This window comes from Aethalodelphis obliquidens, unplaced genomic scaffold (assembly GCF_003676395.1).
Source record: "Aethalodelphis obliquidens isolate GAN/ISIS:26980383/991018 unplaced genomic scaffold, ASM367639v1 scaffold21, whole genome shotgun sequence".
Classification (NCBI taxonomy): domain Eukaryota; kingdom Metazoa; phylum Chordata; class Mammalia; order Artiodactyla; family Delphinidae; genus Aethalodelphis; species Aethalodelphis obliquidens.
In genome coordinates, this window is record NW_020837965.1 from 15,037,935 (window position 1) to 15,062,971 (window position 25,037).

At 46.1% G+C, this 25,037-nt stretch overlaps 1 protein-coding gene across 4 annotated transcripts in view; it reads right to left on the minus strand.

The window, feature by feature from the left end:
- Positions 1 to 641: 641 nt before the first annotated feature.
- NRDE2 (NRDE-2, necessary for RNA interference, domain containing) overlaps positions 642 to 25,037 on the minus strand; it is a 46,738-nt gene continuing 22,342 nt past the window's right edge. For 3 of the 4 annotated variants that reach the window (XM_027120313.1, XM_027120311.1, XM_027120315.1), the window contains exons 5-14: positions 21,138 to 21,588; positions 19,964 to 20,369; positions 18,472 to 18,605; positions 15,574 to 15,694; positions 11,009 to 11,184; positions 8,343 to 8,729; positions 6,648 to 7,576; positions 4,966 to 5,104; positions 1,701 to 1,772; positions 642 to 1,182 (exon numbers count right to left, since the gene is read on the minus strand). In XM_027120313.1, coding sequence (XP_026976114.1) covers positions 1,057 to 1,182; positions 1,701 to 1,772; positions 4,966 to 5,104; positions 6,648 to 7,576; positions 8,343 to 8,729; positions 11,009 to 11,184; positions 15,574 to 15,694; positions 18,472 to 18,605; positions 19,964 to 20,369; positions 21,138 to 21,452 — 2,805 coding nt within the window. In that variant the 5' untranslated portion in view covers positions 21,453 to 21,588 and the 3' untranslated portion in view covers positions 642 to 1,056. Of the gene's footprint in view, positions 1,183 to 1,700; positions 1,773 to 4,965; positions 5,105 to 6,647; positions 7,577 to 8,342; positions 8,730 to 11,008; positions 11,185 to 15,573; positions 15,695 to 18,471; positions 18,606 to 19,963; positions 20,370 to 21,137; positions 21,589 to 25,037 lie in introns of those variants that run through there. The other variant, XM_027120312.1, reaches the window with a different exon arrangement.

Consider the following 25,037-nt stretch of genomic DNA (forward strand, 5'->3'; position numbering starts at 1 on the left):
CCAAAATTCTATGCCACAGCACTGGCCTTTCTGGATGAGGTGCCAAGGAAATATGCTTTCAGCAATTCTAGAGAGCATGATTTAAAAAAAAAAAAAGCCAGAGAGAAGCTGTCCACTTTCTAAAAAGCAGGACCTCAGAGAAGATAAAGCAATTTCTTCTCAGTCAAATGTAACTCAGTTCCTGGAAATCAAAACGAGAGCGTGGCCAACACCGCTGAAAGCCACCTTCGGCACGTGTCACAGGCGGCACTGGGTTTGGTAGGAAGGAGCTCGCTCCATTTTCCACGACTGGCTGCTGGTGAGCTCCCCGGCAGCGGAGTCCTTATTTGTTCAGGCAGTGCTTTCTACACGGTAACGTACACACAAAGTCCCCTAACAGGGCGTCCTGTTAGAGCCCAGGTTCTGACAGCAGGGCTGGGGAGGGGCCTGAGGGTCTACATTGCTCCCAAGCGACGCTGGCTGCTCAGGCCGTAGTCGAGGACGTCACTGAATAGGGTTCAGGGAGTAATGAGAACTTAACACATTTGATACAGGTAAGAATACCAAGGTTTAAATGACTCCCCACTGCTCTGGTCTGAAGATAAGGGTAAAATCTGCTAAGCAGCCCAGGGGAGGAAGTCCTAGTATTGAGTAACCAGACCTTTTTTTTTTTGACTGCAAGACCCAGGAGACCTGGCAGGACCACCAAGGATGCCAACCGAGAAGGTACATTCATCCCAGCAGGGCTGGCGCTGGCTGGGCAGGGGAAGAGTGGACCAAACGAGAACTCGCACATCAACCATGACAGGTTCATTTATCACTTAGCATGATTCCTGTCTATGCACATATATACACATACATATATAATATGCAAAACGATGGTTTTGTGTCATTTGCACACACAATGTGCAGGAGGTGAGAGACCAATAACCCAGACACAAACTATCAAGAAAGAAACTCCAAAGGCAGAGGTCTTAACACACTCGCACGCATGTGTCACCATCTCTTCTGGTATCTCCTGCTCCCACGGGGCCGGCGCCGAGGCCTCGGAGGCACGCCCCACTCCCCTCCTGGTCTCTAGTCCTCAAGCAGAAGCTCCAGCTCCTCCAGCGGCAGGCGCACCCGGAGCTCCTTCTCCGTCATCAGGTCCAGGATCTCCTGCATCTCATCGGGGAAGTACTCCACGGCATCCAGGTACAGCACCTGGGGCCGGAGAGCAACATCCTCGTCGGCCGGCCGCTCCCTCCAGCTGCCCCGCCACAGCCCACGCTCCCCTTGCTGTCCTAACCCAGCAACACCTTGACATGCTTCAGGAAGGGCTGAACTCAAAAGCAGAGGGAAAGTGAGTAAACTCAAAGTGAGACCCTCTCTTTCCAAAGTGGGGCCGGCAGCTGTGGGCAGACACTGCGGTCACCATCAGTCTGGTCTCTGAACGTCTCCTGACTTGGGCTGTATAGGGCAGAGCTGGGACGCGGATCCCAACGCTCTCAGCGTCTGGGCTGAGCTTTGGGCAAATGTTGGGCACCAGCCGCCTACAGCAACGCTCCCATGAAACGCCAGCTCCAGTGCAGGGAAAGGACACAAATGCCCCTCCGTCTCCAAAGGGGATGCTCTGACTATGGAAAGGCCTGGGAAGTGCCCTGTCCCCATGACACTGACTGGATGAGGCTTGGCAGGGAGGTCCTTGGGAATCTGAAGAGACCATGGCCTTTAGAACTCACCTTTGCCCAAGGACAATTCTGAAGTGCTTTGTAGAACACACCTTTGCTTCTTTCTTTATTTCCTAGGGAAACCTGAGGCAAGGGGAAAAAAATACAAAAATGACAAAAGAGAATCCAAGGCCATCCCGGTACTGATCCACCCGGGGCACTGCCACAGTGGCTGATGGGTGGTATGGGTCCATGTACCACGGGATGCCCTCAGGGGCCACTGCTGTGTCTCAGTGGGCCTGGAGTTGACCTTTAACACTTCTGACTTGTTTTCATCTCCTCCATCACTGGGCCATCACACCTGGCATTACTAAGAATGCCTAGAACGAGGCCTGTGCACGAGGTGAGGGTGATAACTTTACACAGAGAAAATATTTGCTTTAATACTTGCCATTTTTTGAGAACTATCTTAGAGAAATGAGGTGACCAGGATTACTGAATCAGTAACCTTATCAAAAGCAAATTTCGGGTCAAAAATTTCAGTCTGAGAGCATGCAGATATTCAGCACGTTTTTCATCTAAGCACATTTTTATACTGATATAAAATCCTTATATCTTGTATCAACTCACAGACAGGCGCTTTTTCCACACCTGCTGTGGAAGCCGGAGCAGCGTGTGTCCTCCCCTCCATATCCCCGGGCCTCTCCCAAGTCCCAGGGAGGGATCTGTCCCTCCTCCAGGGAGTCACAACCCACCGGGCAGCTCCCCAGGCGGGCGTCCGCAGCTGTGAATGGGCACAAGCTGAGCTCACGGAGCTGAAGTCTGTTCCTGGGCTTCCTGCCCACCCACCTCCGCCAGACTTCCCCTTCCCACAGCAGAGCTTTCTAGTGGACGCTGGCTCTGCCCACCAGGCAGCCAGGGCATGATGTCCAGACAAGACCGGTGAGGGCTGTTGACCGACCTCTCAGAAACGCGGGGGATGGCATCAAGAGACCCCTATCCACAGCTCAGGACCTCTATCTACCAAGGACAGCCTCGCCTCCTTTTCAGATCTTTCAGGTTAACTCCCACAGTCACGAAGACTGGAACTCCGGGCTGTAACCAGCATCTGTGATAACCTTCAGGCCGGCAAGGCGCAGGCCTTCCTCACCCGCTCCCAGTGCCACCCACAGAGTCAGCCGCGTGGCCCGGGGGACTCCTGCCTCCCTCCCTGGTATGAGCCTCGGCCACTCTGAGGCTGGACCTCTGAATTTATACCCAAGAAGCCAGTGTGAGCTGTCCTTTTTTCACACACCAAAATACTTCAATGTCCTCTGCTAAAATAGTAACTACACTTAAGGCTTTGTTCTTGAAAGAAGAAAAACTGTACTCCTGTACTTTCTCAACCACTGTATTTGTGAGACTCACAGTTAACCCTGGAATCCAGCAAATCCAGGTACGTAAGTTGGATAGCCTCAAATGAGAACTGCCCTCTGCTATCTCCTTCATCAGTCAGCCACTGGAAAACGCCTTTGCTGCATCAGGTATGAAAGGGTTAAACGCCAGGTGAAATCGTGGTAGTGATGTTTCTCCTCCAGGGAGCCAGAGCCACACCCTTCCACAGTGGCCCCACGGGTCCTGCCCTCTCCGGGCACTCAGAGCCTACACCTTACATTTGGCCCTCATTTGATTTTTTCACTGAGTTTATCAAAGCGTTAGGAGCTCACCCAGATGCCTCAGAAACTGCTAGGAGTTTCACTGCTCTAATTAATTCTTGGTCTGATGCTAATCTTTCCAAAAAGACAGACATTCCTTAATGGTCCCAGGCTTTTTTTCTAAGTCAACAAGAATTTTTCTGTCTACAGTCCACCCAGACTTGGCTCATGGCAGATCCTCAGTGAAAGTACTACAAGTTTGCACTTCACCCTATTTGTCTCTACCTAAAAAAGACCGGAGAAGTTAAATTGGCAAGTGTGCAAGCTCTCCCTCTTTTTAAATTTAGAGTCTTTCACTGGCTTAGACTCCCAGAGTGTTAGCGCTGGAACCATTAGGGAGCATCTGGCGCGCTCCTTCAGTGAGGGCCTGACCACGGGGGTGGAGCTCAGTGGGAACCCAGCCCTCCTGCTGCACCCCAGTGGCCTCCTCTGGTAACAGGCAGGGCCCGCGTCCAGGCCGCGCGTGCCCACGGACACCACGCTGGCATCTGGACTTCTGAAGGTTTCCATTTCACACAAGGGAGTCAAGACGTAAAATCTGAGCTTTTGAGTCTGAAGAATAAACATTAAGAACACAGAAACTTTGGTGGTAATTCATCTTGATGCCGACTTCTGCCCACAAAATTGTGCCCGTTTGTCCTGGGTGTGCTGTCCTGAGATCTGTCCTTCCCTGCTACTCAGGCCTTTCAGAGGTCAGGGGAGGTGCTCCCCGATGAATTCTGGACTCTAAGAGGATGGGGGAGGCCCAAACCTCTCCTAACCCCTAACTTACACTCTATGTATCTCTTTACACCCGACTCTGTCAAATGTCAATGGGAAATGTTCAAATACTTTGATCAACTTCTGAGAAATTATCCTATGGAAACAATCAGAGAGATACATATTTATCTTCTTTTCCAGGAAGGTCACTCCTGACTTCTGAAAGGTACAATATTCAATGGAGGTCACTGTGATATGATTCAACAGCCTTGAGCTAAACAACACTCAAGTGGCCTAGAAGATTGTTTCTAAAAAAGCATGCAACTTAGCAGTAGATGTATTACAGTAAAGGAGGCCCAGCCCAATGCCAAGCCTTTAAGCAAAGGCAAAGACAATTCAAGACTCCAGGAATGAAGCCCAGGAACCACCTTTCAGCCTGCACAACACATTAACAAAACTAAATGGCATCTCGCCATATTCAATTACTGTGGTACTTTTAAGTAAAAACAAAGTTGCTTTGGAAAGGTCTATTTTAAAAACCACATTCCAGATTGAATCTTATCTTTTAGTAACAAAACAGAATCAGGACCTGGAAATTCTTAGAGGCAGAACAGCAACAAATTTAGGTCTCTTTCAAATGAAAGCTCTTAGACTATTTCCAAGTTGTTGACTCAACAGCATCAACTAGGAGAAAGCCACGTGACATTCTGCTGCACCGAACAGCCCAGGCATCACTCCTCGCTATCATTCTACCAAAGGCCCCAGTAGAAAAGGCAACTTGTGACCCCTCCCACGTCCTGAGGGACCTGACGTCATCCCACCAGGATGCCCACAGGATGAGCCAAGGCTGAGAGGGGTGCGGGCTGCTGGACACCCGCACCGCTCACTTACGAAGGAGGAGGCAGAGCTCTGCATAAACACAAAAACTCCGCATCTTTTCTTACCAAAAAATTCAAATACATCCTCCACAGTAAGGGGCACTGGCTGCCGTAGTCACTCCGCATCGCATTTTCAAACAGGGCTCTGATCCGATGTGTCAGGCCGGTCTCGGGAATGGTGGCGTAGACCTCTCTACCATCTACCCTGCAAGACAAAAGCTCATGTAACTCCAAGACAACTTCCCACACCTACGTTGCAGTGGGAAGAGATACGTCAGTGACAGCTGACGTCAGCGACAACTGGATCTGAGCACGTCGGAGGCAGTGCTGCGGCCAGGTCTGGGGACATGGGGGTGCAGGATATAGTATGATGTGGCTCCTCCAGGGCCACAGGAAGCCAGCGTCGAGGGTGCTGTGGTGTCTCTGCCACACTGGGTCTGCCTAGAAGGCACACAAACTCCCTGCTTCTCTGTTTTCTAAGGAAAACCTACCCTTTCATCAGCAGAGTGCAAATTCTACCCTATGGGAAAGAAAGACCTTTCAGTTGAAAGTAGAGTGAATAAAATCCTGATGGAAGAAGTAAAAAACAAGTAAACTGAAATACTATTCTGGACCTCCCTGGTGGCTCAGGGGTTAATAATCTGCCTGCCCACGCAGGGGACACAGGTTCGATCCCTGGTCCAGGAAGATCCCACGTGCCGTGGAGCCACTAAGCCCTTGCACTGCAGCTACTGAGCCTGCGCTCTAGAGCCCACGAGCCACAACTACTGAAGCCCACGCACCTAGAACCTGTGCTCCGCAACAAGAGAAGCCACCACAGTGAGAAGCCGCACACCGCAATGAAACTAGAGAAAGCCCGCGTGCAGCAACGAAGACCCAACGGAGAAAGAAGGAAGGGAGGGAGGGAGGGAGGGATGGAGGGAGGGAGGGAGGGACGGAGGGAGGGAGGGACGGAGGAAGGAAGGAAGGGAAAGAAAGAAAGGAAGGAAATAAAAGTTAAAAATTATTTATTAAAAAAAAAGAGAAAGAAATACTATTCAGAGGCAATTCTGAACACTCGATTTCTAAGGTCAGAGTGAAGTAACAACAAAGCTTCTGGAAGGAACAATAATGCCTAAGCCAATATGTTCCCAAGCCTGTCGTTTAACCTTCAGATATAAAATACTGTATCCAAAAAAAAAAACCAAAACATTTAAAACATGACACTGTTATCATCAGTAATAATAACAGAGGCTAGTAATTAGTCTGCACTCTCTTTGTGCTCGATACTCACCCTTCCCAGCAACCCTCTGAGGTAGGTCTTTATTCCCATTTTACAGAAGGGGGAACCTACTGGAGACATGAACTGACTTGTCCAAGATCACACAGCTGCTAAGTGGAAGAGCTGGGATTTGACTCCAGATTCCAACTCCAGAGCCTGTGTTCTTACCCCCATGCTTTTACTACACCTTCTCAGACACCTGAAGACCTGGCAGTCACCATTCATGCACCGTAAGCAATGCTCAGGGATCCCAAAAAGCACGGCCTAAGGAGACAGCCACAGGAGCCTCTGACGAAAGGTGTTGCTACTTGCAAGTCTCTCATTCCTTTTTCACCATGTTTTTCTACAACATGGAGAAACCCCCCAGCAGGCGTTCCAGGCCCAGGCCGCATTCACTTCTGTATTCTGGAGGCCGAGTGGGTGGTGGGAACATGGCAAGCATTGCATAAAGGTTTCTGGACACACAGACAAGATGCTCTGTAATTACCTCTGCACAGTTTCCACTAGTCTTTTCCTCATTTTCTCAGCTTCAATTGCGAACAACCACGGCTCCAAGGGTTTGGCAGACCTGGTGATCGCATCGAAGAATCTTCTGGTCTTACTGGCACTGTGGGACTTATTCTGAATCTGTACATACGACCTCCAAAGAACCTGGTTGTCCGGATACAACTTTAAAGCCTCCGAGAGAGCCTCTCGCAGAGGAGCCAGAGGGTAGACGGCGACTTTCATGTGGAATCTAAGCAGGCTCGTGTGCATCAGGGTGACGGCCTCAAGGACACTGCTCAGGCTCGGGGGGGTGGCACTGCCCTCCAGACCAGGGCCCTCTGCGGAAACAGAGACCTTGTGTTTCGCAAATACCTGCTCATATATCCGCACAGCAGCGTCGATCCCTATGGTCAAATACTGGAAGAGCATAAAGCATTTAACCAGGCTAATCAGGCGGCTAAAGGAATCGGCGGGAGCTGGATCAGAGACACAGCTCTCCCCCAAACAGTCCTGCAGCGCGTGTTCATAAGCCTTCCGAGCTTTCAAAATGTGAACGGCCAAGACTTGCCCGGTGTAGGGCCCGTAGGCCCCATTCTCGGTCAGTCTGGTCAATACGTGAATGGCTCGGGCTGGGGCAGCCCCTCTCACGTCCGGCAACAGCTCCACCTCCAGCTCGGCGTAGAGGAGACCGAGCTCACACAGCTCATGGTCCTTCAGTTCTCTGCTCCCTGCCATGCCGAGCGCTGTATCGAAAACTCTTCTGGCATCCTCTGTGTTGCCGAGCAACCACTCCAGATGCGCATACTGCTTCCAGAGGCAAAAATTGTTGCGGTTGTCTGGCTCCTTGAGGAGATTCTTGGCTAGTTTTTTGCAGTTCTTTCCTTGTGATTTTAATCTCTTCTTGTTTTTAGTGCGCAGACACCAAACGACCTAAAGGTAAAAAGAAAAGAATGACTCCAAGTGCTCTGTGATATTAAAGACATCCCTTCGTACTGTCAGCTGCAGGAAGCCACACAAGGCTCTTCACTGCCTTCCTTTATCACGTGTCTGCTAAACACTTAGGCTCTCCGAGAAACAAATCAGGATTCCACCAGGGCCACAGGAGCCCCAAAATGAACACATCTAGGTTTCCATCTGAAATCCCTACAAAGAAGGCTTATATACTCCACATGCTCTTCTCCAAAGATAGATGACCACCAAATTTTACCAGGCACTATTTTAATAATACAGCCTGGTGTGTGCAACCTGCAATTAAAGCATCAGAACTTTGGGTTTTATAATTCAATACTAACCGGTGGCCAGCAGAGGGCAGAGGAGTCAACCCTAGATGAACTTCTAGCACATAATGAAGAGCAGCATAAGTAAGTAGCTTATTTTCTCTATTTTAATAAGCCCCTAAATCCTCTAACCTGGCTTAAGCTTAAGCTTGGTCCTTAACACTAACTGCTCACATAATCACAGACATCCGGTAATAAAGAGTCAACACAACAAATAGCGCGCTGGACTCACTCCCACCTTCCTCCTCTTCCCCGTGGCCCCTCAGAAGGGGCAGCCGCACACCCGGTGCCTTTGGGTCCCCGAAGGAGGAGGTGCTGTGGCCCAGAGCCCTGAAGAACACCAAGAGCCTGGCCATCCCACTGACAAACAGCGACGGGAAATGAGGTCCTCACACAGGGGAGGAGGAGGCCGGAGTTACCTTTGCAATCTCGTACCGTAACCAGGAGAAGCAGAGCTGAGACCTCTCCTTGCCTGAAAACAAAGGCATCACGAGGTGGAAGATGTTGCGGATGAACTCCTCGCCCTCTCGACTGTGACCCCTGGTCCAGTGCCGGCAACCCAGCTGGTCTGTGCGTCCGATACAGCTGACGCCAGAAAATGAAAGGTTGAGAAAAGTCAAGGGCTTTTCATCATAAAGTCCATTGTCAAAGATGCTGTTCTCATCCATGGCCAGATAGAGGCAGGAGGCCGGAGGGCTGAAGCCGGAAGGCACACCCAAGAACTGCAGAAAGGCTGCAATCAGCCGAAACTGAAGATCCGGGCTAGAAAGCTGGATCAGAGACTGTCCAATATCATCAAACAACACCTGCAACAAAGACAAAATCATGTGACCGAATGCAACAAACAAAAAAGCCTTCACATTTTTTTCCACAATTCTTTTTAGAGGAATATACTTACGAGTCAACATTATTCAAATTAAATTTTAAACAGACAGGAGCTAGGCTGTCTGCAAGGCGCAAAAAAGCTAGAGGCCTCCCAAGGCAAGCTGAGGGCGGGAGGGTGAGTGCCAGGGGTCCTGCAGCGCCGGCAGCATCTCACACTTCCTGGGAATCCTCCACAGGAGGGGACACCAAAGTGGAAACTTTCAAAGTCTCCTAACGGATTCACAGGAAATCTAAAATCACATTCACTTCTTTTTCTTTACATGCATTTCTGAGAACACACAAAATTGCTTTTCTAGTTACTCTGATAAGCTACAATTGTGAAAAATTTTTATTTTAAGATAGAAGAACTTTACTACGTTGTGGTTTCTTTGTATAAAATTGCTTCAGGAAATGAAAAATACGCTCAAAAATACACAAACAGCAGCACAGGAAAAAGGAAACTGCAGGAGCAACGGACCATGCTGAAAGCAATTGTAAGAGCCTAATACGGACTGTAACTGTTTGTAGCTGACTTCGCGTAATAACTTTAAAATGTAAGGCCACGGGGACTACACTGTGTCTCAGGTCCTGCTTATCTGACTGGTCTCTGTGGCCCTCAGCAAAGAGGAAATCAAAACACGAGCACAATAAAAGTGGACTACCTGGGACTCAGCTCATCAAAACCATCAACTAATCAGAAAGCTTTTTCTCCTCCAGGCTTTGACTAGAGAAAAAAATCTCTATTTCTAGAGAAATCGTTCGCGGCAGTAGGTTCCTCCAAAAATGAGGTTCCGGGAAACCGCCAAAGTGCTGAGCCTTGAGAACTAACTTCTGAAGGGTGACCATGAACTCTGTAAAGCCATCAAACACCAAAGACCGAGTCCACCCACCCTGCCTGAAAACTTCAGCTCGGCGGGCGGGGACCTCACAGGCAGGCTCGCCTCAGAAGGTCGAAGGTCACCGCATAAGCAGCCATTCCCCTGGGCGCTGGCCCTTCCCTCCTGCCCAGAGGCCACCTCCGTCCTTCCTCCCAATTCTGTTTTCTCATTCTGGCCACTCCTCGAACATCCCCAGCCCTCTGGTTCCTTCACTCCTGCTGATCCCTCTGCCTGGAGGCGAAGCTCTGGCATCACTCTCCACATCCAGGACTACTAACTGAGCGCTCACCACTGGGCAAGCCTCGTCCAGGCACTGGTGATGCAGCAGTGACAGAAACGGGAAAAGTCTCCACTCTCACGGCACGTGATTTGTAGGGAGCGAGCAGGTCAAAGCTCAGGAGCCTTGCTGCTGTAAACCCTCTCAGACTGTACTTGTGACCTGTCGCGTGCCAAGCAGCACACAGTAGACGCTTGAAGAGCATGGGTTTGAACTGGGCGGGTCCACTTACACATGCATTTTTTAACTAAACATGTCCCACAGGACCCCATGACCCGTGGCTGGTTGAATCCGCAGCTGTGGAACCACGGATGCGGAGACCTGACTGCAAAGTTATACTCGGATTTTCAGTTGCTCGGTGCCCCTAACCCCCTCGTTGTTTAAGGGTCGACTGTAGTAGGTATCTTGTCAAAGTGGCTCAATTCCAGGTATCAAAATAGAATCTCTTCCTTTCGTTTAATGTAAAACTTCCAAAGCTGCTGGCCACTGGGCACAGAGTAGCAGGCGCCAAGCCACGCAACAGCCGTGAGGGACGTAACCTGAGTGCCTGGCAGCACAGGTGCCCAACAGATGCTACTTCCTCCCCAGCAAGATGAGCTGGACACCCACCGTCCCAACACGGCCTCTACATTCCTGTCCCTCTTGTCTTCCGGAGTCACACCCACCCACCCATCTTTAAGGATCCAAGAGTAGGGTGGGGAAAGTGGACACAGTTGAAGAATCTAGGACAGTGACTCCATGCTTTTAAACCCTGAGCCTCCAGGCTGCCGTGTGAAAAACTAACTGAATAACCTGGAAGACAATCTCCAGAAGGGGGACCACCAGAGCCGACCCTCTTCCTTGGGGACAAGAACTATCAGGTCGAGTGCCTCGATGCTCCCCCATCACTAGCAGCCAGTGAAAGTCTCCCCGGTTTCCAGGAAAGAGGGGAGTTTCCGTAGGCAGGAGCAGGCTAGAACCTCCCAAGCCAGGCAGGTGCCCAGAGAGCCCAGCATACTCCTTCCGGGGAGCCAAACCCCAAGGGGAACGGGGGCAGAGCAAAGACCCCGCGGGGGGCAGCGCTCACCTGCCTCTCCGGGTCCTCACAGTCTTCCTCCGCCTGCTTCTTGGTCTTCTCAGGGCGCCACGGCCGCCAGTGTCTGTGGTCTCGGGACCGCTCAGCAGCAAGCCAGATCTGCCACCTGGGCAGAGTCTTATCTTTAATTTCCTGGTCGTCGTCTTCTGGTTCATCATCGTCATCATCTAGGCAAGAATCAAACTTCTAGACACCTAACCAGCAAACAAAGCCACCATCAACACTTAAATCTACCTGCTGGTTCCAGCTACAGAGGTGGGCACCTGGAAGGCCAAGGTAAGACCCAGGCCCAGCCTTCTGCGACACTCAGTGGCATTTACAGACTCTCCCATAATCACTCAGGTTCCCAGAAAAAACCGGCAGGTTAGCCGGTGAAATCAGATGATTGTTAATGCTATCACAGCAATTAAAATGGGAATGACACATATTTAGGACAGTACTGCCCAGTGGAACTTTCTGTGATGCCAAAAGTGTTCCAATTCTGCGCTGAGTAATATGATAGCTACCAGCTACAAGTGACTTACTGGGCACTTGAAATGCAGCTGGTAGAATTACTGAATTTTAAATTTTATTTCATTTTAACTAATTTTAATTAAAATAACCACGTGTCACTAGTGGCTACTGTACTGTACAACACACTTCTAGAATGCTAAATGACATTTAATGAGAGCATTGCTTTAGATTTTCTTAAGCCATCAGAATTTTTAGCCAGTGGCCCTATGATTATGACACATGTTTACTTTTTTTTTAAAAAAAAAGCAAGTCAAGATATCTTATACTTTATTTCACTTTGTTTCCTAACTCTGAACATGCAGAATAGGAAAAGAAAAAAGTCTGAGTCTTCTGTAAAGTTCAATATTTAAAAATAAACAAACAGAGTATGTACAATGGTGCAGCCACCAGAAAACAGTTGGGCGGTTTCTTATAAAACTAAACTGCACTTAACGTAAGACCCAGAAACTGTATTCCTCGTGCTGATCCCAGAAAAATGAAAACCTATGTTCACACAAAAACCTATACATTAATGCCCACAGCAGTTTTATTCATAATAGCCAAAAACTGGCAACAATCCAACTGTCCTACAGAGGGTGAACAGAGAAACAAACTGTGGTACATCTATGCCATGGGCACTGCTAAGCAATAAATATGAAGAAACTGCTGACACATGCAACAATATGGACGGATCTCAGGGGAATTCTGCTAAGTGAGTAAAAGGCAATCTTAAAAAGTTACACAGAAAACAACTGTTAGTGAGGATGTGAAGAAACTGGAACCCTCGTGCACTGGTGGTGGGGATGTAAAATGGTGCAGCTAATGTGGAAGACAGTATGATGGATCCTCAAAAATTAAACCCAGAACTACCATATGATCTGTCAATTCCACTTCTGGGTATACACCCCAAAGAACTGAAAGCAGGGACTCAAACAGGTGTTTGTGTATCCACATTCATAGCAGTATTATTCACAGCTGCCAAAAGGTGAAGCAATCCAAGTGTCCATCCATAGATGGAGAAAGAAATAAAATGTGGTGTATACATACAATGGAAAATTATTCAGCCTTAAAAAGCAAAGAAATATTGACACATGCTTCATACTGTATGAACCCTGAAGACATTACACTACGTGAAATAAGCAATCACAAAACAACAAATATTGAACGATTCCACTTATATGACGTTCTTAAAGTAGTCAGATTCATAGAGACAGAAAGTAGAGTGGTGGCTGTCAGGGGCTAGGGAGAGAGGAGAGGAATAGAGAGTTAATACTTAATGGGTATAGAGTTGCAGCTGGAGAAGATGAAAAAGTTGAGGTGATGGATAGAGGTGATGATGGTCGCACAAGTGTCTGAATGTAATTAATGTCACTGAACTGTACACTTAAAAATAGTTAAGATGGTAAATTTTGTGTGTGTTTTACAATAAAAAATGTTGAAAAGACTTACATGCCATGTGATCCCATTTATATAAACAGAGGTGAAATAACACAGTAATATAATAATAGACATGGAGAACAGATCAGTGGTAGGAGTGGGGGGAGCGGGGAGGAGGTGTGGCAAGAAAGGTACAGCATAGGGGGCCCTGTGGCGATGCAGTGGTTCTGTATCTTGATTGTGGTTACGTGAAGCTGCACATGTGGTAAAACCGTAAAGTACGAAACAAACACAGGCAAAGACGAGTGCCTGTCAAACCAGTGAAATCTGAATAAACTCTGTGGATTGTACCAGCATCGATTTCCTGGCTGTGCTACTGTCTGCAGCACTACCACTGGGGGCAGCTGGGTGAAGGGTGCACAAAACCTCCCTGTGTATTTTTTTTCCCAACTTCTTGTGAGTTTATAAGTATTTCAAAATAAATAACAAACAAGCAAAAATCTCAAAAAATCGAAATGCATGATACGTGTACCAGCATTTAAAACCCAATATTCTACCCAATGCTCTTCTGAATTCCTCAAAGAAGAAAACAAATTTAACTATTTATCACCTTCTTCTAAAGGTCTACATTTGAAGTAATCCTTTAATCACGCTGAGAAACTTACTATAAGAGAAATTACCCTTGTGAGCTACATATCAGACTTAGATACCAGAATTTATTACATCAGTAATTCAAAAAGTTACATGGTTGTGGACAGATGTATATACGTAACAATCACAGCCTAACAGGAAGCGAGGGTAAGCAAGGAGAAATAAGTTGTACCATATGAAGAAGTACTTCAGAATCAATGAGAAACACCAGCCACTCTCTAAATGCCAGCCCTGTCCTGATGAACCAAAAACTTAAAAATAAAACAAAACCAAAAATAATTATCCACTAGTTTTCTGAAAACAAGAATCTTTCAACCTTTCTCCTGATGCTGCTGGGGTTTTGCGTACTCCCATTATATTCATTAGAAAGAAATTCATTGAATTTTCTCTATAATGGAAACTTTGCAGGAATATTAGCACCAACATATGTCCCTAACTTGATACTAAAAATCAAGGTTTCAACACTGGGGTTACCTTTCTGAGAAAATTAACTTTACATCTGATTGTGAGTGACGATTAGACATTTGGACATTTATCAGAGAAGTAATGCTAACTTGGTCTCTGGACACTGCTATGAGAACTCTGTCCTCATAGAACTGCAGAATACGGTAAACTTTAGAACGTAGATTCCATGCAGTCTAAGAGTCTTGCTCATTCACAAAACACAGAAACAAAAACAAGCTGAAAACACAGAACCATGCTGAGTCGGTCACTCAGAGAAAGAAGATTTATTACCCAAAGACCTATGTTCGTAATTCTTCATGTGGTCTCGCAGACTCAGTGGCTAAAAGTGCAACACCTACTTCCATTTTTCCCTGCATGTTATTGTTTTCATATATGAAACCACTGAGGTCAGCCTGAAGAACAGTTCCAGTTCTTTTAGGAAAGGACACTCAAGAGAAGTCAAAACAGCTGAGCCTTTGACAGCATAGGTGAAGCATGACCATCACCAGACAGTGCTGCCCAGAGCAGAGTCACCCCAAATACCTGACGGTCCCCCCCACCCAACCTGCCTTAGTGGAGGCAGGGATGCCACCTGGCCTGGAGCTCTGCGCTGCCACGCAGACCTTAGCTAATCCAAAGCTTCCATGCCACGGATGAAGAAACCAAGGCCCAGAAAGGTCACACCTGTGAGAAGAGGCTGGCCGAGTCTGGGCTCTCTCCCCCTCACACTTCCAACAAAACCAGAAAGTGAAGCAATTCCTGAATAGCTGAGAGCTGTGCTGTCCAATTCAGTAGCTACAGTATGAGGCTATCAAGCACCTGAAAGTGGCTGGTCTGAACTGAGATGTGCTGTAAGTATAAAATATACACGAGATGGCAAAGTCTTTGTATGGAAAAAAAAGAAGGCAAAATATCTCATTAATTTGTTTAAATTGATTACATGTTGAAATGTTCATGTTCTGATATACTAGGTTAAACAAAATAACATTATCAAAATTAATTTCACCTCTTTCTTTTCACTTTTTTAACGTGACTACCAGAAAATGTGAAGTTACATATGTGACTGGAATTATATTTCTGTTGGTCAATGCTGTCTTGAAGAATACAAATGTGGAAAATACTTTGGAGTCACTTAGGATGACTACTGTATAAATGCTAGTTAATAATTATAGTATTCCTAAAAAGGCAAGTATTTTTCAAATAATCTGTTGGTCTGTACATTGCCAAGAAAACGAAAAGACAGTCTTAAACACACACAAAAATGGGAGGAGGGAGAGCAGGGGATTAGTAACAAAATTACTAATCAGAAGCAACCTACAAAATGAAAATTACTTCCTCTGGAAAGAAATTCAACCCTCAAGAGTGTATGGACTAAAGGAGGGCATGGCAGTCAACTGCTTTAAAATCTCTAAGGGGAAGAAACAGTCTTTCTCCCAGGTCAGTTACTTCATGAGTTTTTGACACTTTGATGTTTGCACAGTGCTCTTAAGCTACTGATAAATAGCTCACACCTACAAACAAATAACCCGTGAAGACGTGAAAACAAATTCTGGAAGGAAAAGGCAGAGCATCTCAACTGAGAGGCGCCTTACCTGGGCTGACGACCACCCAGCCGCCCCGCTCCTGCTGCTGCATCCACGCTCTCCAGCCTCGGGCGCCCTTCTCCCCGGCCCTGGGCTCTCCACTGTCCCAAAAGGGCTCAAAGAATTCTACCTGTTCAGGTTTAAGACACAGAGGTTAGCCTACCTTGTACAGAACTGCTAAGTCACTGGGCAAAATCAGTGCTGACTGGCATAAGAGGGGCTTATGATTCTTGAAATCTTGCCTGTCATCGGTCCTGGGAGTAGATATACGATACACAAAACAGAAAAAACAATTCGTGTGACAGGCAGCCACCAAGAGAGGCCCCCGGGGCCCTCCCCTGCCTTGAAGTATTCACACCCTTGAGTGTGGGGTGGGCCCAGTGGCTTCTAACAAACAGAACATGGCACAAGGTGATGGGACGACACCTCTGAGGTTAGTTACAGCAAGACCGGCCAAGCCCACGAAGAGGGACCTGCAGCTGGGGGGGAGAAGGACGATTTGCCGGTTCTGACCCTGGTAGGCCAGTCTGACCAGGGACAGTGGCACTGCCAGTTCCCTGAATGCCACTGGGCCCCCTAACTGATACCTGAAGTCATGTTGCTTTCAAGACCTTTGGAGGGGAAGGAGAATCAAAGTCTTTTTTTTAAATAGAATTACAGTTGATTTACAATATTATATTACCAAAGTTTTAACAGGACAGACTGTGAGCTCTTGAGGTCAGGACCACATCACAATTACAGTAAATTCCCAGCACCTGGCACTGTGCCCAACACACAGGAGGGACTCAATAAATGTTTGCTGGGAGACAGCTGAACATGGCTGGCACCCAGCGAACAAACAGGCCTGCAGGGTAAAGCCTGGTCCCTCCCTCAGTCATCTGGCCACCAGGCCTGCAGCGTGTGGGGCAGTTTGGCAGCAGCAATTCCCTATGGAACAAACGTGAACACTTCCATGAACAGGAAACTGAATATGTCATCACCTGACAATCGGGACTTTGAAAGTTGGCCAGTAGGGACTTCCCTGGTGGTGCAGTGGTTAAGACTCCACGCTCCCAATGCAGGGGCCTGGGTTCGATCCCCGGTCAGGGAACTAGATCCCACATGCCGCAACTGAGAGATGGCATGCCACAACTAAGGAGTCCGTGAGCCGCAGCTAAAGGAGCTGGCAAGCCGCAACTAAGGAGACCCAGTGCAACCAAATAAATAAATATTTAAAAAAAAAAAAAAGTGAGCCAGTAACCTGTTCAATGAAAGCTTTTGCAAGAAACCTCTTGAAGAAGAACGAGCAGGCTTCAAAGGGCAGGAGCGGCAGGATGACGCAGCCTGAGCCCCAGTCTGCAACCAGGAGAGCCACAGGAGGGCCAGGCCCTGCGCTCGAGCGCAGGCAGCCACCTCGGCCAGGGGAACCGCGAGGACTACACTCCCTCTTTGCAGGATTTGCTCTTGTAATAAGAAGGGATGGCAGACGCGCAGTCAAGAAAAAGAAGGTTTGTTGTTTTTTTTAAGCGTGATGAATGGTTACAACCAATTCATTTATTCCACAGACAGACCAGTAATCCCAGACTCTGCCTGTTTTCTGTTGTACTACTCTGTTTATGGTAACAACGTCTCTCAGTTACAAAGGTATGGAATGCCATTAAACAAAAGCTTCAAAGTTGTCATACACATGCCTTGAAATAACAGATCTCTTATTCACTGGGTGCCCACCACCGTCAGCTCTGTGCCAACAAGCACTGGTCCCTACCGTGTGCTGGGAACACGTGTTAAGCTGAGGTGTGGTCATGCCCTCAAGAGTATTTAAAGCCTCAAGTGCGTGGGCCAGTCCTGGGTGATGCTTCTGTCCTGGGCAGCGCCCCCCAAGCCCATCAGCAACTGCTCCCACCCCAGAGGGTGTCAGCAGAGGGGTGGGGGTGAGGGAAATTCTGTTCCTGACCCCCAGCACACACCCCAGGCTCCACAGAGAGGTTAAGAACCACTTCTGCGGCACAGCAGGTTCTTCAAACAGCAAAACGTGTCTTAAAGTAACTGTGCTATCTGGCTTATTATACTAATAATCAGTTATACCAATACTAACCAATATTCTTTAACCCAATTTTGTCTAGGAAAAAAAGGTTAAAAATAAGGATGATAAAAAGTCTTTACAGGCAGTTCATGAAAGCTCCACAAGATGGAGACTGTAGCCTGTCACCAAAGACCTTTGAAAGTTCACCATAAATTCAGATGTCCAATCCATCTCTCATCAGACCCTCTTTGCTGAGTAGAAAACTCAGTTTTCTTGAGTGGAAAAAGGGAAAAGAAGGTTGTCTTATTTGGATAGTTCTACAGTTAGTTTTTTTTATTGCTTCACATCACGAATATTGGCAATGTTCACTCATCTTCTAAATGACTAACCCCCTCAGCCCTACCCACCCCCAGTTAGGATCGGTGTTGACAAAGCACCAACATGTGCTTGCAACTCCACTTGCAACTCCAGCAAGATTTTAGGTGGTGGAAAGGTTAACCGGGGGAGAGACGCGAGACCCAGATTAGAGTGCACGCAAGCAGGAGAGAGGACCACAGTTTACAGGGCATGACAGCTGCCTGCCTGGAGGGCGGGGGCAGCTAGCACTTAAACACGGGCAGTTAAGTAAGGGAGAAAAAGGAACATAAGTGAACCTTTATATTTGGGGAGGCGGAGGGATCGTCTTTCCTCTCTCCATGTTTCACTACTTTCATTATGGAATTTTCCTTGCATTGCCAGAATATTTCTGAGGAACAATCCTCAACAGGACTGATGTAAAGGAGGATATAAATATTCTAAAAATACGACCACCACCTCCCATTATCCACACACCCCCACGAAAGAGGGAGAGGGGGAGAGAGATAGAGATGGAGACGGGGTGGGGGGGACTCAAGCAGGACTCGCACCTGTCCTTTGGTAGGCAGGTCTTTCACACTGTCGGGTTTGAAGAAGGTGAAGTCAACCATGGCCTGGAACAGAGAGACGGCCTTCTCGGAGTGACCAGCCTGCCGCAGAAAGTGGCACTGCTGAAGAAAGAGGGCTGCAGGCAGGGAGGGCAAAGGGGGAGAACGCTGGTTAACACCCAAAAAGGGAGAGAACAGAACTCCTACAGACATGCAGTGCAACACCCAGAACATCTTCTCCCTGAAATTTAGTGACTTAATATTTTCAAAGCTGTGAGACATACATGTCCTGATTTTAAAGGACTCAGATGGTACTGCAATGAAAGTACATTCTCATTTTTATGTGAAACTATCACAGAGTACTAATAGTAACAATAAAATAAGGCAAGAGGATGGTCTGAATATTGGTTATCAAATACTCAAAGCTCATTAATACGAGAAAAATTCTAGGAAAAGGATGGCGCCATAGATTTCTTATCAGAAAGCAAAGATCTGTACTCAACTGATCACTAGATGGCATTATTCACCAGCAATTTTCATGGTGTACTCAGTCCGCTGTAAACAAATCAGGGTTCCATGTTTGAAAATTTCAGTTCATTTAAACTGTGGTACAATTCCATCTACTAAATACCATTAAGCTATTTGAGCTCATCACAGAGGATATCAAACATGAGACTCTTTTAAGTCAGTGGAGTAAATGCTTATTATTTCTAGAGCAATATATTTCTATCTTTAGAAATTAGTAGCACTATTCGATAGCAGGGATTTGATCAAATAAACGCCTGCTACATGCCGGACCCTGAGCTAGACTCACCATATATTATCTCAGCTGACATGCGCAACCATCAGGTAAAGCAGGTATTGTACTATTGCTGCTGAGGGAGAAACTAGAGCTCAAACAGGTTAAGGAACCTATCCAAGGTCACACCAGAACCCATGAAGGGCAAACTCAGGATTCAAGTCAAGAGTGACACTCTCCAGCTCCTGTATAACATGCAGTCTCCCGTGCCTCATTACTGGACAAAATTTATATTCTAGTCTCCTTCAGGACCTGCCAAAAATGGTAACAGTATAATAATACCAAAAACCTATACCTATCAGTGATGTCAGCCAGTCAGGGCAACCCGCACACAGTAGTGCCTCAGACCCTATGCTATAATGGGTCAGATGAGCAGTGCAGGCATCTCAACAGATAAGGCCACCAACAGCCAAAGCAGTTAAGAGACTTGACTACATTTACCTGATTAACAAGTAGAAAAGTTGGAACTTCTAGTCTGGTGATATTTTCCGAGCCCTACTGGCTCTAATGCCCCACCACCAAGAAGCTGGAGGGGGAGAACCTGTTATCAAAAGGAGTCATAATACCTTTTTTAAAAATCAGTTTTATCGATTTAGACATTCCTAAAATAAACCAAAAATAAATCTTCATTTTCAAGTTAGCCAAAAGAAAGTACAGCTCCTCCCGCGTAAGAGGATCTGGTCATCATCTCCTTACCAAACATGGCCTCCTCAGTGCCAGGCAGCTCAGGGTGAGACAAGATGCTGCCGTCCTTAACAGCAGACAAAGTACTCAAGCATTTTCCATAAAGACTCTGAATTTTTGATATGGAAAAGGTGCTAAACTGGCTCTGGCAAAATAAAAGGTATTTCTGCCAAAGGGCTGTATTGTTGGGATGTAAAAATATCAGTTTCTGCCACTCTTTGACCAGAGTGGAGGGCTCCCAGAACTCGGTGCAGAGCTGCAGCTTGGCAAGTTTCAGATCCACGCTGCTCGGGTTGCTTTCCACGGCCCGTTCCAGAATGGCCAGCTTCTTCTCCAGAACCAGCTTCAGGGACCGCTTCCGCTTTTCCTGCTGTCCTTCCTCGATGGCATACAGGCCCGGACTCCTCATGACCTCGTCCTCAACAACAAAAACACCGATTTACAAATGCAAATGGAAGTGGGGGACCCTCAGGATTTCAAGGCTGCTTGTAGAGTGACTTATAAGCCCCAAACGGTTTCTCACCTCTCAAAATGAATTGTTATTCAGACACGTTTGATCTCGAGTTTAGTTCACCTAATTTACCTATCCACTCTCTGTCATTTTAAACTTAGATTTATGTATCAATAACTAGCATGCAATGTCTTGAAAACCTTTTCTGAAGAGCCAGTTTTACCAATAACACAGCCAAATGTAGGACAAATATGATAATTATATAAGTGGTTCAAAAAGATAAGTGGGACGAAGACAAATCCATGTGTTCCAGAAGGGGAGCACACAGCTCTAACTACGTCATTCCACGGGCAGCCCCTCTTTGCAGTTCTGTGCACTTCGCATGTGCTGTTTGTATTTCAGGAACGCCTCCCCCTGCCTGGTTAGCATCTACTGTTCTTTCACGATTCTGTTCAAGTTTCACCATCCCTTGGAAGCCATTTCTTACTCCCTAGTGGCAAGTCACCCCCTCATTCCATCCCCAAATTAGATGTTATAGCGTTTATTACCCCAGATTGCATTTATCCTCCCTCACGGGGCTTTGAGTAAACTCCAGGCGAGGGCTGAATTCTAGTTATCTTTAGAGGCCCGGCACCAGGGTTCCTCCTAGGAGCTCAAAAATCACTGCAGAGTAAATCAGTGCCCCAAATTATGACCGTCATTCTAAGGTAAGAGAACTGGGACAGCGATACTTACCTGAAAAGCAACAAATGCCATCCACAGCTGAATGTCCCGAGGATTCTCCCAAACCCTCCTGTTAAACTCCTCCACCTTGGCCTTGAGAAGCACGTTCTCTCTGTTGGGCTGTGAATCTGGCTGCTTGGATTCTTGCTCTGAAGGACCCCGGCCTTGTAACCACTGCGTGGTGGCTTCATCATAAATCCCCAGAGGGTTCAACCAGGTTGTAACAGGGGAAACCACATCCTCTGCACCCTTCACTGGGATAAATGAGATCGACTCTGATGAGGGAGGTTCAGTTTTACTGCTAATGGCAATTCCGTCAATCTTCATTAATCCCACGCTCTTCTTTGTAAAGTAGCGCTCGACATGCTTGTGTGACCGCTTCTTTTCTGTGGAAGTCCCCTCCCAAGATATACACTGCTTCCTAGGGTTAATGCCAAGGCAGGAGTCTCCTTTCCTCTTGTATCTTATATTTGAAAAAGAAAACAAGTTACTGAGAGAACATGTGCCCTGGATCCAAATGACTGAAGGCCCAGCAGACACACTCTTGTTCTGCAAGTTAACTGCATATATTCAAATTCACCTTCCCTTCAAACTGCTTCTATTTAGAGAAGCACGAGGATTAGCTGCTAACTTTTTCTGCCTGTTTGACTTATTCCTCTAACATGACTCTTTGTTTATGTCTCATGAATTTAAGATCATGCCTGTCTCCCAGATCTTAGTTAACTTATATTCTCCTGCAGCTTTGCACAGCACTGTCCCATACATTGTGTCATTTGAACACCCCAATCATGTGTGACAGGCAAGGCGGAAATCATCTCCTCTTTTACACCATTCCTAGATGAGGACGCTGAGACCTCAGGTGACACTATGTCATCTGTCTCCTAGACCAGTCCCTTTTTCTCAGTACTGCCCTGTGTCCCTGCTTAAGATAACAGAGAGGTCTAAGGTTCTTTTTTTAATCCTGAAACAAAGTATGTCAAATAAAATTACATTTGGCTATTTTCTCCTCTACAGGAAAAGAGGCTGGGTTCTGAAATGCTTTTATGGATCATGTAGGCGTCCCCAGAGTTAAACACAAGACTACTGAATATGTGCACAAAAGCTAAGGAAAACTGTGCACACTTTTCTGTATGTATGTTATACAAACAACCCAATTAAAAAATGGGCAAAAGATCTGAACAGAAATGTCACAAAAGATATGAATGACCAATAAGCACATAAAGTGGTCAACATCGTTAGTCATCAAGGAAAAGCAATTAAAACGGTGAGATACAGCACAGGCCCACCAGACAGCTAAAATTAAAAGGACTGACAATACCAAATGCTGGCAAATGATCTGTGGAGTAACCGGGACTCTCATATGCTGTTGGTGGGAATGTAAACTGGTACAATCACTTTGGGAAAAGGTCTGGCAGTTTCTTAAAAAAACTAAACGCAGACCTTACCCTATGACCTAGCAATTCTATTCCTAGGTATTTACCCAAGAAAAAGGAAACCACAGGTCTACACAAAGAGCTGTGCACAAATGTTCTCAGCAGCTTTATTCGTAACAGCCAAACACTGGAAAAAGTCCAGGTGTCCATCAATAGAAGAATGGATAAACAAATTGTGGTATGGTACTCCCACCAGGAAAGAGGAACAAACTACCGATAAATGCCACAGCATGGATGAAACTCAAAAACATTATGCCGAGTGAAAGGAGCCAGACACAATGGAGCACGTACTATATGATTCCATTTATATGAAATTCTAGAAGAGACCATACTAATTGATGGTGGAAAAAAATTAGAATGGCAATCTTCTCTAGGGAGGTGGGGTGTGGACTGAGTGGAAAGGAGCCTGGGGAAACTTCTTGGGGTCATAGTAATGTCCTCTATTTTCATAGGTGTCTGGGTTACACAGGTATATGCATTTATCAAAACTCAGCAAATAAAGATGTGGATTATTACACTGTAAGTAAATTTTAAATCAAAAGAAAAAAATAAGGAAATCTTGAACTCTAGCCAATGATATGCACATTGAAGTATTTAGGGGGCAGTGTACTGATTTCTGCAATTTACTTTGAAACGCATCCAAAAATTAAGATGGGTGGGTAGACAGCCAAATGGACACGTACGTGACAAGGCAAGCACAGAAACATTAATGGTAGAACGTAGGGCATGGTTATATGAGTGCTCACTGTAAACTTCTTTCGACTTTGGCTGTATATTTTAATTTTTTCACAATAAAATGCTGTGGAGAGAAAAAAACAAGAGAGAGGTGCTGCCATCTTCTGTCAACTCCCAGAGAGCTTCTCTTCCACCTCCTCCTGGTCCAGCTCCATCACCTCCTTTCCTTCCTCACTGTCAGCAGAGACCTGAGAAGCTCTCTGCTTGCCTGTGCCTCCCTCACCGCTCCACTGTGGTGGATTCCACTTTAGGGGAATAGTTTCTCTCGCACACACAAGTTTTCTCTCAAACCCTTTCTCTTTATCCTCTCTCCCAGTTCCTCCTGGATTACCTCTGGGTAATCTCTCTCCTTTCCATTTATGAGTCAAACAACTTTAGCAAAGGGGTGATGAGATAAAATAGGCTAAAATAGCTCTATATAAGCCTTTCATCCCCTAAGAAACAAATTTTAAGTTAAAAACTAGTTTTGTTTTCCTTAATTACTATTTTCTTTTATTTTCACTAAAAATGAACAATATTTTAGATATTCAATCTCTTAAAAAATGTTTTCTGACTTTAAAACTGCATTTTGTAAAACTGATTTTAATAGCTTCCTTTTATAACAAATTTGATGAAAATGATAAAGGAGAAAAAAGAATGCTACTGGCCTACATTATTAAGTATCAACTTTCAGATAATGTGCATATGCATATATTCATATATATACATACACACATTCTTTTAAAAAATAGCTGATATATTATAGCTTCAGGCTTTCCTCCCTACTTTTAAGCATTTCCCCATACCATTAGTTTTAGAAAATACAATTCTTATTGGCTTCAAACTGGTTCATTGGAAGAGTGTGTCATAATTTATTTAACCATTTCCCTACTGTTGGATATTTAGGTTCTATACAATTTATCACAGAACCTTAATAATTGGACAGGACCTAGGATTAATGCAATAGTTCCCCAAATAAAGGCACTTTTCCTATAAAATCCTTATCAAATAATCAGCTAGTCTTCACTTGAATAATTCCAGAGGTAGGGACCCTCACTTTGTTTGGAGGTTCAGTGAATGATATCACATGTATCTAATTTAAATAAATTCAGATATAGGTACTTAGTCACCTCCCCAAAAAAAAGAGAGAGAGAGAGAAAGAAAGAAAGAGTGAAAGAAATGAAAAGAAAAGAAAGAGGGAAAGGGTTTGGGAAGAGAATATGTTTAAATCAAACACCCAGTTCTGCCCTGAATCCACTCAGTGGGTCTGAGCCCCAGAGTAAGCTGGACTGAACAACATGAATTTGCCTTTCCTTTGGCGAATTCAATTCACACATGCCTTCTGAGTGTCTGACTGCCTAGGTCCAAATTCCAACTCCACCATTTACTAGCTGGGTGACCATGATCAAGTTTTAAAAAACAAACAAACAAACAAACAGTGCCTCAGTTTCCTTGTCTGTAAAACAGGGATAATAACAGTATCTTATGTCAGAGAATTGCTAGGATGATCAAAAAAGTTTATATATGTAAAGTCCTGGGACTTCCCTGGTGGCGCAGTGGTTAAGAATCTGCCTGCCAATGCAGGGGACATGGGTTCAATCCCTGGTCAGGGAATTAGATCCCACATGCTGCGGAGCAACTAAGCCTGTGTGCCACAACTACTGAGCCTGTGCTCTAGAGCCCACGCACCACAGCTGCTGAAGCCCGCACGCCTAGAGCCCGTGCTCTGCAACAAGAGAAGCCACCGCAATGAGAAGCCTGTGCA